General features: G+C 40.1%; 4 protein-coding genes across 5 annotated transcripts; 1 reads left to right on the forward strand and 3 right to left on the reverse strand.

Annotated features, from left to right (window-relative positions):
• Positions 1,496–6,789, reverse strand: LOC104712713 (SCY1-like protein 2). 2 transcript variants are annotated; one of them, XR_755547.2, is made up of 15 exons: positions 6,067–6,558; positions 5,848–5,952; positions 5,647–5,754; positions 5,372–5,554; positions 5,079–5,205; positions 4,916–4,977; positions 4,722–4,808; positions 4,536–4,622; positions 4,335–4,448; positions 3,853–3,981; positions 3,623–3,685; positions 3,320–3,481; positions 3,087–3,205; positions 1,902–2,983; positions 1,496–1,746 (listed from the first exon to the last, which is right to left on the reverse strand). XR_755547.2 is itself a non-coding variant. In XM_010429671.2 (14 exons), exons 1-14 carry the CDS (start codon positions 6,556–6,558, stop codon positions 2,092–2,094), a joined length of 2,730 nt encoding a protein of 909 aa, XP_010427973.1. In that variant the 5' UTR covers positions 6,559–6,789; the 3' UTR covers positions 1,770–2,091. The 2 variants fall into 2 exon arrangements, 1 of the variants encoding a protein (XP_010427973.1); XM_010429671.2 differs by lacking the exon at positions 1,496–1,746 and having other exon boundaries at positions 1,770–2,983; positions 6,067–6,789.
• LOC104712715 (pentatricopeptide repeat-containing protein At1g71420) lies at positions 6,942–9,287 on the reverse strand. The gene has a single exon (XM_010429673.2). The coding sequence runs from the start codon at positions 9,186–9,188 to the stop codon at positions 6,972–6,974; it is 2,217 nt and encodes a 738-aa protein (XP_010427975.1). The 5' UTR covers positions 9,189–9,287; the 3' UTR covers positions 6,942–6,971.
• On the forward strand, positions 9,561–10,366 carry LOC104712718 (uncharacterized protein C12orf45 homolog). Its single transcript, XM_010429678.2, has 2 exons — positions 9,561–9,625; positions 9,701–10,366. Exon 2 carries the CDS (start codon positions 9,713–9,715, stop codon positions 10,250–10,252), a length of 540 nt encoding a protein of 179 aa, XP_010427980.1. The 5' UTR covers positions 9,561–9,625; positions 9,701–9,712; the 3' UTR covers positions 10,253–10,366.
• Positions 10,245–13,465, reverse strand: LOC104712717 (tubulin-folding cofactor E-like). The gene is made up of 15 exons (XM_010429677.2): positions 13,089–13,465; positions 12,807–12,977; positions 12,662–12,708; positions 12,409–12,555; positions 12,244–12,318; positions 11,939–12,048; positions 11,717–11,835; positions 11,585–11,646; positions 11,354–11,461; positions 11,239–11,273; positions 11,103–11,165; positions 10,909–11,000; positions 10,752–10,828; positions 10,579–10,656; positions 10,245–10,490 (listed from the first exon to the last, which is right to left on the reverse strand). The coding sequence occupies exons 1-15, from the start codon at positions 13,396–13,398 to the stop codon at positions 10,392–10,394; spliced, it is 1,593 nt and encodes a 530-aa protein (XP_010427979.1). The 5' UTR covers positions 13,399–13,465; the 3' UTR covers positions 10,245–10,391.

A 15,589-nucleotide genomic window follows, 5' to 3' on the forward strand; every position in this document is an offset into this window, starting at 1 on the left:
TTCGTCAATACTTGAGACGGGCTGATTGCTGAGCAAAGTAAGCTGCGTTGGGACCTGTGTTGGTTCTACGGTCACCGGGGTCGTGAGGTTTGTAGCTATGACAAAATTTTCCGGGCTGTCGACCGTCACGACCTTTCTTGGAGCGTCTGGCGTGGGGAGGACTGCCTGGTCCGTTTGTTCCATTGCCGGGGTAGTCGTCCCCCCCGACGAGCTTCCTTCCTTGCTCTTTTCCTTGTCAATTATTGTCATCTCGTCTAATCGGTGTAGGTCCGTTCTTCAATTTTTTTAGAAAACTTTGACTTGGTTCCCCCTACCTGGCGCGCCAAATTGTTGATGTCCAGATCGGTCACAATTAGTATGTTTAGTTCGGTCAAAGGAGGGTCGAAGTTCTCTTTTATTATATTGATGCCGAGACACAAAAGGACGGATTACAACTCGACTTAAACGAGTTACAAGTATAAACGAGAATAATCGACGAGTTGCTATCTCGTCGATCCTCCGAGCTATTGAGTCTAAACTGTAGATTTCCACTTGGACGAGCTGAGGCTTTCGTACTTGCTATCTCGATTCTTTTCCTTTTTCTCGATCCCCTTTTTCTGCGGACCGTACGTCTCCCTTTATAGGGAATCGTGTCGGTTCGTCTATACGAAAAGACCATAATACCCTTCCTTCCTTTGGAGATTTATCATGGGCTTTTTCTGGGCCAGGCCTGTTGTTTGGGGTGTGGATCTACCCCCAACATCTACCATCATTACATGTTCTTAACCTCGGATCAAACGAGTTCTATGGGCCATTGTATCAGGGCCAGATGTCTATCGGGTTTCAGAGTTTAAGAATCATCGATATATCACACAATGGCTTCACTGGAACCTTCCCACCTCACTACTTTTCCAACTGGAAAGAGATGACCACATTAACCGAAGAAAATGGCCAGTACATGGGAGAATTTGGGAGATATGCTGAAAGCTATTATCACGAGATGGATATGGTGAATAAAGGAGTTGAGACGAGCTTTGAGCGGATCAGACATGACTTCAGAGCCATTGATTTTTCTGGCAACAAATTTTCTGGCAAAATTCCTGAATCCATTGGCTTATTGAAGGAACTGCGTCTTCTCAACTTGTCAGGTAACGCTTTCACAAGTGATATCCCACGAATCTTGGCTAATTTGACAAAGCTGGAGACGTTAGACCTGTCTCGTAATAAGCTGTCAGGCGAAATCCCTCAAGGTCTTGGTAAGCTCTCTTTTCTATCATACATGAACTTCTCTCATAACCATCTCCAAGGTCCAGTGCCACGAGGCACACAGTTCCAAAGGCAGAAATGTTCTTCATTCTTGGACAACCCAAGACTCTATGGTCTCGAAGAAATTTGTAGAGAAACTCATGACTTGAATCCTACGTCGCAGCTACCCGAGGAATTGTCAGAGGCTGAGGAACAAGTGTTCAACTGGGTAGCAGCTGCAATAGCATATGGACCTGGTGTGTTCTGTGGATTGGTGATCGGACATATCTACATTGCACATAATCATGATTTGTTCACAGAAAAGTTCGGTCGAAAGAAACTAGTCCTTACAAGTGTTCGTTAAACCCATCTCTTGTAGTCTCTTTAACCATTTGTGAAGCAAATGTTGTGTAACGTCTTGTTCGTGTTTGTACTGAAATTCTTACGTGTGTGTCAGACAAATGGAGCGATTCCGACATTTAAAATATAACCAAACTTCATATGTATGGAAGGGTCCAGGAACTGCCAAAAAAAAAAAAAACGTATACATGAAAATAGCGTAGCCGCCGTAAAATAATATAATGTGTGACGAATGAAGCAATGGTGAGAGCAATGGTGAGAGCAATTAAGAAAACAAAACAAAAATTTACACAACTTTGAGAAAGACATAAAACAACCTGAAGCTGTAGTGAAGTTTTATATTGTAGAAGAAGCTAATCCCAGAAGATGTTTACATAACATCTCCATTTTTCTGAACAGTTTTCTCTGCATCACAAAGCACGGTGTGCAATCTCCATATGTGTATATGCTTTTCTTCACTACACGACCAAACACCAACACCAACAAGTCCAACACCGAGTACAGTGGTCATAATAGATCCAATAGAGATGGTTGTGAACCATTAGCCTTTGAGGTAGATGTGCCAGTACCACCTCTACCTCTCCCCCTTCCTCTTCCCGTTGCTACTGAAGGTGGTGGTGCAAGTTTCATTGCGGACTGCTCGGTTTTGCTTGAACTGAATATGGAACTGATGTCTGCTGGCTTCTGGTTATTGTATGAACCACTAGTGAAAGATGGCATTCCTTGGCTTTGTTTTGGGTAACCAAAAGAGTTGATTGGATCTTGATTATTTGCAGAGATACCTGGATTACCTTGCTGGGGTGGTTTTAGCGAAGACAAGGGGGCATTGCTGAATGCCCAGTTGTCATTGTTAGCTGTCTGAAAATGGGTGCCGCCTGGTAAATTGTTGCTAAAATTGGATGCAGAGCCATTTTTGAGTCCGGTAGAAGCAACAGAAGCACCATTGTTGGGACGTGGAGGCCAATTAGCAAACGGATCTAACTCATCGAAACCCGGAGTAGATGATGTTCCTGTGTTTAGTTGTGTTTTATCATCAGTTGCTCGAGCGGTGAGGTTTGAAGATTGTCTTGGAGGCCACTCAATGTCTACTGCAGGGCATGTGGTTGGTGTTGTTGCCTTGTTAGGAAGAGTAGACATGATCGATGGCTGTGACTGATCTACAGATTTGTTAAACTGATGGTTTGTGTTATGACGAGAAGAAGCAGGATTTCCCACAGCAGAATCTTTGCTCGAAGAACCCCAATCTTCATCCCATGCAGGACTGCTCTTGGCTGCAGAAGCAACCTTCTCAGGTGTTTGGGTCGATGACTGAAACTGGATTCCATTGGCAACAGAATGCGGTTTCACCTCTGGGACTCCAGAATCGTTCACAGTAACTCCTCTTTTTTCCTCTATTTTCCTGTTACAAGACGAATACGGATCACAATAAAACAACAACATTATGTTGTGGTACTGACGTGAAAACACTATTCAGAAGTACTGGCTGAGAACAACAGGCACACCTGAGAATATCCTTGACAAATAGCATATATTTAGCAAACTGCTGGACGTTCAGTTGTTGGGCAGTAAGCAGCGGCATGATCAGGGTAAGCACATGTTCTGCTGTGAATTCAACTCCATACTAGAGAACAATGATGAATAGATAATAAGATGTAATGCACCACATATAGAAACGAGGGAGAGTCAAGACATTCAAACTTCAAACATAAAAGAGAAAATTTGACCTGAATCCTACCTGTTTGAGGATTGCGTTTGCCACAGCAAGCGTACACATTAGGGTGGGTGCAGAACGATCTACGGCAGTACACCGTTGAATTGTTTCCAGAATTTCGATAGCGGCAGGCTTATCAAGCATTTGCACCAACTCTGCTAAGCAGAGCAAAGCATTTACTCTGACCTGCACAACAAGTGCATTCCAGTCAATTATTTATGAGAAGATGGAATCAGTTAATTCATATTTCTCTTTCTTTTTCAAGCTCTTAAAGACATTGGTATAGAAGAAACTCGAGTCGAGATAATCTAACAAAGTATAACACACCGCAGCAACTGTAGTTTTGAGAGCCAAGCCATGAACACGAGGCAAAATTGCTTGCCTCACGACCTACATAAATAAAGACGGAAAAAAAGTTAATTAAAAGAGCTCAGCCAGCGGAATTAACCGACACTACACTGCACAACCACAAAGCCACATCAAAAGTTGATTCTAATCTTCTGGGGAGAAAAAACAAATTATTCAAATGAACACTAAAACAAAGCATTGAGCATCACCTGCCCATCGAGTTGCTTAGCAACAGATGTGGATCTTTTAAGAACTTCCTCCTGAATGCGGACATCGTTATCATTGTAGGCTCGTAGAAGCAAAGGGAGGACGTACGATACAAGATGCTCGCTATCAGTCTGAAAATTTTGACATAAATGTAAGCGAGTAAGGATCTCACCCTATATGCATTAGAAAAAGGATATTGATTTCAATGCATATTTACAACTGGATACAGAAACAAACAACAGTCAGTCTAACTTCAACGTGGAAGCTTATAACCAAATATGTATCTGACTAGATCTGCATGCATCAGTTTATGGCAGCACAAAAGACTATTATATTGAGCTGCTGTGTTGTCAAACTGGACCATATTTTACACATACATCCTTTATTCCATCCCACTGTGTCCAATCAGAAGAACTTCAGCAGAAACAAACATGTGCAGGGTAAGAAAAACATGTCAGTAATGCATACAACTGATAAACTTTACCTTGTTAATAATAAGCTCTGCATGTTTAACAAGCAGCAGTAATGTATCTCCAGAAGCAGTACTGAGAACAGGAACAAGAGCCGGAAGTGTTATCAGCTCAAAGTCAGTTCTATCCTGCAAAGGTAATATCAGGTTTCAACTTTCAAGCATTCAATCAGTGATTTCTAGATAAAATTAGTTTTTCTTATCACTCAGACTTACCTGAGACTGTGCTATAGTTAAAACCATTGGCAAGATCATTGGTTGCAAAACCAAATTCCTAAGTTCACCACAAAGAGGTGGAAGCACCTGCATCATAAAACATGGTTTGCTTAGTTGTAGCAAGACATATCATTTGAGCATCAAATCTTTTTATCAAGACACAGGCTACGTCAGTAAAGTGACTACCTTATACCGTAATACACGGGAATCAAAATCTTTCCACATATCTGATAATGCTTTTAAGAACTCAGACTTTTGCATGTTATCTCTTTCCTGAATGAAGAGAAAAATGATCCAAAAAGGTTATCAAATGTGGAGATACATTTTCATCATCTATGTACAGTCTGTCTGAAACAATTATTGAAAGCATATACACGTACAAGCATATGATCAAGGAAACGGAGAGCACGTAATCTAGCGTCACTTCGGAAAAAATTTGATCCTACAGAATGATAGTTTCAAGTTAAAGATGTAAGTAACAAGAAAAAGAGACAATTGTCACACAAAAAATAAGGAAACCTCGTCAAGATTTTTTCCACTTACCTGTGAAATCTAATGCTGTTGGTCTAAAGGACTCGTTCGTTGATAGCATCCTTTGCAAATCAGATACCAAGTCCGAGGGTATAGATGAGAAAGATTCATTTGTTATATAGTTCAACGTGTTCATGTACTGCAAGAAATTTCAAGATAACCATTATCAACCGTGGAAAATCCAAAAGTATAATACTATACTTATGAATAACTAACACTACTCCTAAGACATAAAGCATGAGACGAAACGTATCTGACAGCATATATCTGAACATCAAAGCTAAAAGCTCGGGTTTAAGAGTTACCATCTTGACATTATTATTGCAGTCTAACAACGGTTTCCGAGCAACTAAATGATAGGCAAGGCATCCAAAACTAAAAATGTCCGACGAAGCTCCAGCTGAAGGACTTTTGCTGCGCATCAGTTCAGGTGCAGAGTAATTTAGGGATGGCTGGACTGGCAGTATTGAATCCTCGACGTCATATTCCTGCACGGTCATATGTAGGAAATCATCTAGCTAGTAGAGTTGAATACATCAGAAACACAGCCGTGTAGTAATAAATTTGATTTTAAACTCACAGAATAATGAAATGATTGCATATGATCCAAATTCCCAGCCTGTGCTGCCGAAATAGCAAACCCAAACCCGGCAAGCTTCCAAGAACCAGCCGAAGTGATAAGAACATTCTGAGGAAAAGTTACAATTCCGCAAGTTAAGTAACCATATAAATACAACTTCTAAGAAGACAAGTATGTGACTAAGAATTTTGGAAAATGAACCTCTGGAGATATGGCTCGATGTATGAGATTTGCGTTATTGTGGAGAAAGTTCAGTGTCTCAGAAATCTGGAGCAGGCCATGTTTCACCTCCAACAAGCTCATCTCCTGATCAAATTGTAAACAATCAATTTAAGAAAATACTCAAGTTGAGTTGAATCACAGCAAAGCAACATGACATAACGGATACATGACGCTAAACAGAGAACATAAATAGCTAACCATTGACTTGAGATCTTTGGGCACATTAGCCACATTCTCAACATTCCCAAGCGCATTAGCCACAGAGGCAAAAAGCGGTTCCGTAACCAAAGCCATAGCATTCTTATTCTCATCAAGCGCTTGCACCACATGAACCACACCAGGATGCCTCAACCGCACGAGCTTCCCCGCATCAGCTCGAATCAAATCAAGAAACGCATCTTCAGCTGCCTTAGACAACCCAGCTCGTACACGAGCCTCAGATAAAGCACGCTTATCAAGCATCCATACACAGACCGTCGGGTACTGCTGAGATCGCGTGGAATCACGCGCCTTAGCTGCGTATAGCTTCCAAGCGAGGCCAGGTCCAGCGGAGCCGATCTGATCGAGAAGCTCGTAATCCTGAAGAGCTTTAGGTCCCGTAACTTCCTGAACTGTTGTATGAACCGTTTTCTCAATCACAGCAGCCGTTCTCGCTAGTGCTTGAGTAAACGTTTTCATGTTTATCGACATTTTTCTGCTGGATCGGAAAAATTTAATTCCTAATTTGTTGTCGGTCGACGACGACGACGTGAAAACAAGTAATCCGACGAGAGATCTAAAAACCAAAGCGGAGTGGTAAATGCGTAATTTAACCGAGATCGAGGAAGAAGACGATGACGGAAGAGAAGCACAAGTCTGGGATCTGAAAGATCGTCTTCTTCCTCCTCCCACCTCTATCACCTCTCTGGACCAACTTGTTTTTTTCTTTCTTTTTTTTCCTTAATTACAACACAACAGTCCTTTTTTTCCATTCCTCATTGTTTTTTTCTTTTTAAATATATATATAAAACTTTATTTATTTGCCAAATCAGTCCTTGTCCTTGTCTTGAGATGAAAGTAACATAAGAAACCAACATAGCTCCGTGGCCTCATCGTCGGCGAGATTACCAGTAGTCATTACAGGAGCAAGATGAATCTTTAAAATGGTGAAACCGATTCGAGTCTCTCACAAGTATCTCTTTCCCCAAAAGCTTTGAAGCCAATTTCATGAAGTTATGGCAATCAATACATATCCTTATGTTCTTTATTATCTGTATCAAATTCACTCCGTGATCACCTGATTTTCTTGCCTCCATCACTGCAAATGCTAACGCTAGTTTCTCGCTGTGATGCGATAAATGCTCTTCCTTCTGTTCTTCTTCCTCTATATCTTGTGAAGCTGATCTCATCTCTGGAACATAACCTATCTCCTTCAAGCGACTAATCAGCCTCTCTAATTCTCTGCATATGGCTTCCCTGTCTGGACGACGGTGCCTTCCTCCTGATGAGAATTCGTGAACCTTGTTTCCTATTTCGGTCCAGCTTAAGCCTGGTTCTTTCCTCACTCGCCATGTTTCTGTCTCCTTTATACTTTTATTGGCTTTGGTAAAGCTACCTTCTGCATTGTATATGTTTGTGGGTTCTAGTTCTTTCAGTTTATCTGCTGCTAACTTACCCAACCGGGTGTTACCATGTTTCCTGCATGATCCCAGTAATGCACTCCAAACTACAGCATCTGGCTCCATTGGCATCTGCTTGATAACTTCTTCTGCCTCAGCAAAACGTTCAGCTCGGCCTAGCATGTCGATCACACAAGCGTAGTGATTTAGCTGAGGAAGAGTCTCAGGTTTCTCAAACATGGATCTGAATATTCTCAATCCTTCTTCTACTCGTCCAGCGTGGCTGCAAGCCGAGAGAAGAGCTATGAAAGTCGCTGAATCAGGGTTTATGTCCATTTTCTGAAAGACTGGTAGAATTGAGTCTACTTGGCCATGTAATGAGTAAGCCTTGAGCATTGAGTTCCACGATACCACATCCCGCGAATCCATATCATCAAATACACGCTTACACAAGTCAAGAGAGCCACACTTGGCATACGCATGGATTAAAGAGTTGTTCAGCACAGTGTCAGCTGCGAAACCACCCTTGATCACTTGAGCGTGTATAGACAAAGCATGGCGAGCAGTGACAAGTCCCGCACAAGCTTTTAGTACACTTGAGAAAGTATACCAGTCAGGGCTTAGCTTCTCATGACGTAACTGACCAAAGAAAAGTATAGCCTTCTCTGGATCATACACTGCAAACGTTGTTATAATCCCAGTCCAAGCAACAATGTCCCTGCAGTGTCTCATTTCCATAAAAATCTTGTAGCAGTCATCAAATTCTCCTAAAATTTCTGAATAAACTTTAACTAATGCGGTAGCCACTTGAGTCTGAGTCACCAACCCGGATCTTACAGTCAGAGAATGCACCTGAAGACAACACTTTGAAACCTCGTCAGGAACCAAGTCAGAGCTTTTGTACAAGGAAGAACATATATTAAGCACCGTGGCACGATCAAATCCTACTCCATCTCCGTGCATCCGCATAAAAACACCAACGGCCTGTTTCCCGAGATTACAGCACTGGAAGGCTGCAATCATTGAGTTCCAAGTAACAAGATTCTTGAACTCCATGGCCTCAAACACAGTCCAAGCTTCATATGCGGCGGCACTATCATGACACCTACCGTACATAGAGATAAGCGCATTCGCCACATAAACCGAACAATGTAAACCAAGTTTCAAAGCAAGTCCATGTACCTGCTTTCCATGCTCATACCGACACGAAGTTAACACGCTTGACAACACAAACTCGTTAGGACAGCAGTGAGCTAACATAGCAGAGAAAAGACTCAACCCCTCTTGTTCGTTCCCTGCTTGCGCATAGCCCGAGATCAATGCACTCCAAGAAACTACATTCCTATCAGGCATATAATCAAACACCTGGCGTGCGTTCAAGACATTCCCGCACTTCGCGTACATAGTAATGAGGTAATTACCTAGGACAAGGCTCTGGGAATAAGAATCGGAATGTGAGAGCATGTGGTGGTGTAAGTTGATTCCATCGCAAAGATTGCGTTGGTCTGCACATGCTTGAAACAGAGCCGCGTAAGCCTGCTGAGACTGAAGCTCGACCGGCGCAGAATAGAACAAAGAAACAGCTCGACGGAGATCACCGGACCTCACTAACGTACGCAATCCTTCAACAAGGTCGTGTTTCAATGCAGAGGAAGGTAAAGCAACAGAGCTAAAGCGCCTCAATGTCCTAAAAGAGATAGTATGATATAAGCTTGTAATCATCGACGCTTCAAATTCATTACCTTGTTTTTTAAACACAAATTAAGCAACCACTGTGCCGTCTAACAGAAACTGCTTTTGTAGTAGTAATTTGAGTTAAACTAATCGAATTGTCTCTATTTTTATTCTCTAAATCCTCTGTTTTTTTCTTTAAGACACAACTTTAGGAACAAGGCCAAATAAACCGGGTATGCTTGACCAAGAATCCAAGATAGATCTATCGGTTTAATAACTAACCGGGTAAATTAATACTATCGGCATTCAATCAGTCGCTTTAACCGGTTAAACCAAATAGTCAAAGTTACCAATTTTGACTTGCGCTAGGTTTGTACAATTTCAATTTAAAGTGTAAATATAAATACTAATTTGCAAATTCTAAATTGATTGTCAAAACATCTTCATCTACCAAAAACCCTAAAACGAGAGCGGCTATTTCACAGGTGACCTTAAAAAGCTCCACTGGTCAATCTCATAGTTCTCTTCTTCAACTTAGTTTCGATACTCTTTGATATCAGCAAGCAAAAATCATGGAAGGGAAAGAAAACTGCAAAGATCTTCTGAAATTGGAGCTGGAGAATCCATCTTCTTCTACCTCTGCTATGGATTCAGCACTTTTGATCTGTACGGAGAAGAAGAAGAAGAATAAGAAGAAGAAGAAGAAGAATAAGAAGAAGCAGAGGGAAGAGGCGGCACCTCCATCGAAGCCACCAACTATTGCTCCAGTTGCCAAAAGCCAATTTCTCGACAAAGTGAAAGGCTTCTTAGGGGTTATGGCGGAAGCTAACAAAAAGTTGGAGCAAGAAGCAGCGGAAGGAAACTCTGAAGCTTTTGATATCGAAGCGTTAACGGGAGACGAATCTCAAGTTATCGAAATGGATTTGATGCTCGGCGTCGCTGATCTCAACACACCTGAAGCTGTCAGTGCCGCTGAAGCAGCGGTTTCAGGCGTTGGTCTGGCGGCTAGAGATGGAGATTCGAGCAGCGATGATGAAAGTGATGATAGCGAGAGTGATGCAGAGGAGAAAGAATGTAGCAGAAAAAGAAGCAAGATCATTGAGCTCTCTTAAAAACATGTTCTTTCAATTTCAATATTTTACTTCTTCATATGAAAACTTTTGCCTAATGTTATCGTTGAGAATATAATGCATCTGTTTTGAAAATAATCAATTTTGGATCGTGAATGCAAGAGTTTTCTCTATGTGTCTCTTAACTCTCTTCGTCTATTAGAAGTGTAGAGCCCTCGCAGATTCCAACGTCCAGTAATGTTGATGTCTCTTCATCGAGTGCTGTAGGAAAAGGTGAGCCCTGCCACAGAAAATATAGAATATTTCTGTTGATATGATGAACATGGAGATACAAAGACTCATGCAGTCGTAATCTTTAGGATATATACCTCCTCCTGCAGAAATAATCTTGGCTTGACGTTCTTGAGCTTGAAAAAGTTCTCACATAAGATCTTCATCTTCCCAACCTGTACGAACACGAATCAAAAGGTTCAACATAATTGGTACACATTTTCAGAGTTTTTAGACTTCAGATTCTCAGTAGACAAGAAGAAGTAACAACCGTGATACTGCCTGGTAACTTCTTTGTCAACTCAGGCTTTTCACCCATTGATGGACCAACGCATTTGAGAGTAATGGCTGCACATGTCATAGTTATATAATAGTAGCTATTATACAATCAATGAACCATGCATAAGAAACGCTTAAAAGAGTCATACAGATAAGTCCAGATGCCATGTTCTTAGGGCCGCTGCTCTTAGTTGATGCTCTTTCATCCTCAATTCCGTGACGTTTCTTGAGTTCATCAAACCTGCAATATCACAAACAAGGTTAACGTTTTCTTATATCAATTTCTTTTGGTAGAAACTTGCATTAAAAAAAAGAAAACAGGATTCAGAAACCAAAATTGTACCTAGGGTGGAGCAGCTCAATCTCAGACTTGTCAGTTGGTTTTGTCATCACCATCCGGACATACCTGCGATCATCCAAAACAAAATAAGGATAGTCCTTCCGCTAAAATCAAACAACAGAGGGGATTGATGATTTACCGTATCTCAGAATCCTTTTTTTCACGAGCTCTGACCTGAAAATCCCGATAGATTCAGATTTTAAAGAGCAATGAAAGGTAACAATATGTTTAACATTATTAGGCAGTTGTTCTACCTCACTCCCATTCAGCACTTGTACTTTCGTCAACCGTGCAATGAGAACAAATCTCGGGACACCGCCTCTTGCAGGATCGGTTATTGGGTTATCTGAAAGCCTGATGTCCTACAAGTTGAAGAAGGGAGTTCAGTTAAAGGACATGATCTTTAATGGTCTACCAAGTGCTTAGCCTCTATAACAAGGATCATTACTGATCTATTAGAGAATCACAGAACAAAAGTTCAATACCACCAACTTAGGAAACACATTCAGTGCGTCTATCGAGGCCAGATCATCAATGTTGTTGGCTCCTGAAATAATACAAGGGCTGAGATAAATGGCCAAATTTCAAGAAAGGGACATTACACTAGAGGAGATTACCTAGAAGAAGACAACGTAGACTTGGAAATGGGTCGCTGCTTTTCTTTGGTGATTCATTGCTATTTACAGAGTGAAATATGCGTGACAGCTTATTCTTGTTCAGGTAGAGCTGCTCCAAGCTGAGAAAAAACGTTTAGATGATCAATTGATAATACGTATCATCAGCGCAATGTATATTTACAGGTCCATCAACTACGAATAGAAGGGAAAATAATTTCTGACCATGGAAGTTGAGCTAGCTTTAATACTTCACTCCAATCGGAGATACAATTATCATCCAAATTCAGAAGTTCCAGAGAATTAAATGCTTGATCATCTGAGGACGACATCGACTGCGAGAAGAAACCAGAGAGGGTTAAAAACTATTTACAAACTCAACACCCAAGTTCTCAAAGCAAAAAAGGCGTTGGCATGAGTGCAACTCAAGTATAATTTTGAAAGAGACCAAAGCGTTTTCCAAGCATGTCCAAACTAAATCCTACTTGGAGAATCTCAGAAAGCATTGGAACTACAAAAGAAGACATTACTGTTATGGAAGATATCATGTTCCCCATCAAATGCAACTCCTCAATTCCAGGTAACGAGCGCCTAAGATTTTCAACCTACATCATGATGGCAAGAGTCGGAAACTGAGATGGAGCTCAGATTTAGTTCGTGAGAAAAAAGTAACAAGTCAAGTAGTCACATGTCACCTGATTCCAGCTCACACCACTATTATTAAGAACCAATACACGGATGTTGTTTAACTGTGGCAGAGAGGTGACTTCACTTGATAATGAATTGCTAGACAGATTAAGAGTTGTAAGGGCTGGTAACTGTTCACATAGAGCACCAATTTCCTGGAAGCCAAAAGAGAACAATGATCACTCATAAACTCTAAATATAAAAGCTACAAAATGTTAGTAGCAATGTCACCAAACAGCCAAAGCAGTAAAGACTCAATACCTCCCAGTCAGAAATCAAGTTTCCAGTTAAGTCCAACAGCTTCAAATCTGTAACAGAGGAAGCAAGTAAAGGTACTGATCAAAAGAGAGTCACACGAGTGTTTTTGTCAATTGCAGAGTGCTAAAAGGAGTAGAATGAATCTTACTAGGTAGAATTGAACCCAACTCAGGTGAAACTCCAAGAGAGCTAACACCAAGATAAGAAAGAGAAGCACTCGTAAGCTCCTCGAACCTACTCAACTTATCCTGAATCTTGTCCCCTCCCAAAAGCTGTATCGAAACACCTTTGTTCCCAGCAGAGAGAACATACATTTCATCTAACAACAGCAAAATTAAAAAAAAAAAAAAAAAAAAAATTCATCATTTCAAATTCCAAAAACCAATTCAAGCAAAACCACAATTAATCTAATTGAACATTCTCTTCAGACCTTCTTCGTCCTTAGTTGAAGCTGTTCTGTATCTAAGCTCCAAGGCTTGAAGCAATGTGATACCACTACTAAGATTCTGAGAACGAACAAAGGAAGCGGAGGTCTGTGAACGACCGTTAAAGTAGAAAACGCCGTTGACGGAGCCGTTATGCTTTCCATCACCGTCTTGATCCCAATCAACGCCGATCCAGGTCCCGGAGTATCCCTCCACACCTCCGACGTACTTCACGGTGCCCACCCGACGCGAATCGTTGAGCGAGTGGACTCGCTGCCCGATTTTGAAAGACTCGTTGCTTGACTCAACGTTCATTTCGAAATCACGTCTGAAAACAAAACTCGTCGATCTGAGATACTCGCCGGAAAAAAATCAACCTGCCGTCAATCAAGATCTACGGACGTCTAACGTGGGCCGAAACTTAATGGGCTTATAAATTCCTTAGTAACAGGAAAATACAATAGATGGGTCAATTTAAGCCCATTAAACAAAGATGTCAAACGATGCTCACGCCGACAGAACAACGAGTGGTCAAAGGAACTTAAAGTTGCCACTTTTGTTTTTGGCTTTGTTCGGACGAAAAGAGTGTACTTAAATTTTTGGATTAAACTAATTAATAATTAAGACTTTTTTTTTATATATAGTTGATAAATAGATTCTTAAGTCTTCAAAATAGGAATCCAGCTGCAGAGCACACCATTAGTACTGACTAGATCCTCTCTAATTAGGAATCCAGCTTGCAATTCACCACACTAATTCCACATTCACGCACACCACATATTATATTTCTTTCTCTTCCAATGTTCATCTTTAGGAAAGCCCAATGAACATCTTCCATTGTTGAGAAGTAGTGATAACCACACTTTCTTTTTGTTTAATTTAGTATTTTTACTAGACAAAATATCTTTAAGCTCTAATCTCTTGATTTGAATGTTTCAATTCAATTCAGAGATTCCAGTATAACATTATAAGTTTTAAAAGATTATTATTTCAGGAACAGTTAATTTTTTTCTATGAAATATTTGATAAAAAATATAAACAAACAGAAGTATGATCAAGGTACATTGTATGTTTTATATTTTAGTGATTCACAGCATACGTCATTGAATGTTTTTCCTAGGAAGATATCAGTTTTAGGGGTTCGACTCATTGTTTTCCACAACGCGTACGACCCATTTTTAGTGCTCACGCTGAGTAAAAAACAAACGACAAAAAGGCAGTACGAAGAATCCATGAGATTTGAATTCTTCCTTTTGCATTTCATTGTTATTTACAAGTACGAATGTTTTATCAAATCAGAAAATCTAAGACAGATCAAGTCGGTGGTCTAAAGAAACTTTTGTTTTCTTCTGTTTCTAACTTTCTAAACTCACTATCAGTGACACTTGTTTTAACAACATTAGTTCTTTTGTTTTTGGTTATTAAAAGTTAAAACTCCTCTGCTTCTTCTGTCTCTGTCTCCTTTGAACTTGACTTTATATCTGCTGTCTTTTCCGACAGATGAAACCAAAAACGTTTATCCTTTTCAAACCAAGACTCTTCCCATCCTACACTCTTTTGTAAAGCAGATAGGTATGTACTTTGTACCAATGTACCATTTCGCTCTACCACTCAAAAGACATATAACGTTTTACATTATTTGTGTCTAAAAAACTATATCGCCTAATAGTTTATGTTAATGTTAATAATAACATCGTTGTGATAAAACTGCATAACACATGTTGACATAAAATAGAAATTTAACATTCCTTTCCTTTATAGAGCATTGACTAAAAATATATCAATAAAAACCAAGTATGGTAGCCTAGTGGTTAAGGACTTAGTATGTACGTATATGATGTTACGGATCGAATCTCATTCATTATGCTCGGGGGAAAAAATCACAGATAGATACTGTAAAGCAACAAAAAAAAATTAGACAGTATTGTACGAGTCTCAGAATTAGTCTGAGCTTGGTATAATGAGGTTAAAGAAAAACATTACGACGACAAAAGTTTTAAATTGTTTTTTTTTTTTTAAATCGAATTGACCTAGGAAAAAGGAATAGTTTGATCCAATGATCTTTGACATTTTTGTTTTAGGATAATCCCACTTTATGCACCAACTCTTTGCATCACAAAGTTATGGAATGGATCAGAAATATGGGTCCCCAAAGATGATGCAAGAAGAGAAACCGCGTCTACCTCTTCACTACAGTGGCTTTCATTTAAAACAAAAGCCTACAACAGATTCTGCCTCCCTTCATAAAGAGTCTCTCTTATTTTAATCATATTACTCTTTAAGTGAATCTACAGTGCCATTGATTCTGAATAGATAACACTTGTTAAGCCCACAAGGCTTAACCACCTTTTGAAGTTTCCTGGAAACCACAATTTGAAGCTCTGAGATTTTAAAACGTGTACAGGAGTTTATCTGCTGTTAAGATACTAAATCCACACCTATAAATAAGTGAAAGACAATTACAAACATTCCAACATCAGAATCCAAGCAGACAAAAATACAAAAA

Source organism: Camelina sativa, chromosome 9 (genome assembly GCF_000633955.1).
Source record: "Camelina sativa cultivar DH55 chromosome 9, Cs, whole genome shotgun sequence".
In the NCBI taxonomy this organism is placed as follows: domain Eukaryota; kingdom Viridiplantae; phylum Streptophyta; class Magnoliopsida; order Brassicales; family Brassicaceae; genus Camelina; species Camelina sativa.

Bases quoted from the DNA above. Each gene is read 5' to 3' on its own strand.
- LOC104712713 (XM_010429671.2), bottom strand. From the start codon at position 6,558: ATGTCGATAAACATGAAAACGTTTACTCAAGCACTAGCGAGAACGGCT. The intron at 5,755-5,847 runs GTTCATTTTCCA...ACTTTTCCTCAG, and splicing joins ATCGAGCCATATCTCCAGAG to AATGTTCTTATCACTTCGGC. The intron at 4,809-4,915 runs GTACGTGTATAT...CTCTTCATTCAG, and splicing joins GTTTCCTTGATCATATGCTT to GAAAGAGATAACATGCAAAA.
- LOC104712715 (XM_010429673.2), bottom strand. From the start codon at position 9,188: ATGATTACAAGCTTATATCATACTATCTCTTTTAGGACATTGAGGCGC.
- LOC104712718 (XM_010429678.2), top strand. From the start codon at position 9,713: ATGGAAGGGAAAGAAAACTGCAAAGATCTTCTGAAATTGGAGCTGGAG.
- LOC104712717 (XM_010429677.2), bottom strand. From the start codon at position 13,398: ATGAACGTTGAGTCAAGCAACGAGTCTTTCAAAATCGGGCAGCGAGTC. The intron at 12,978-13,088 runs GTCTGAAGAGAA...TGCTGTTGTTAG, and splicing joins TTCAACTAAGGACGAAGAAG to ATGAAATGTATGTTCTCTCT. The intron at 11,462-11,584 runs GTATTGAACTTT...TTCAACTTGTAG, and splicing joins ATGTGTTTCCTAAGTTGGTG to GACATCAGGCTTTCAGATAA.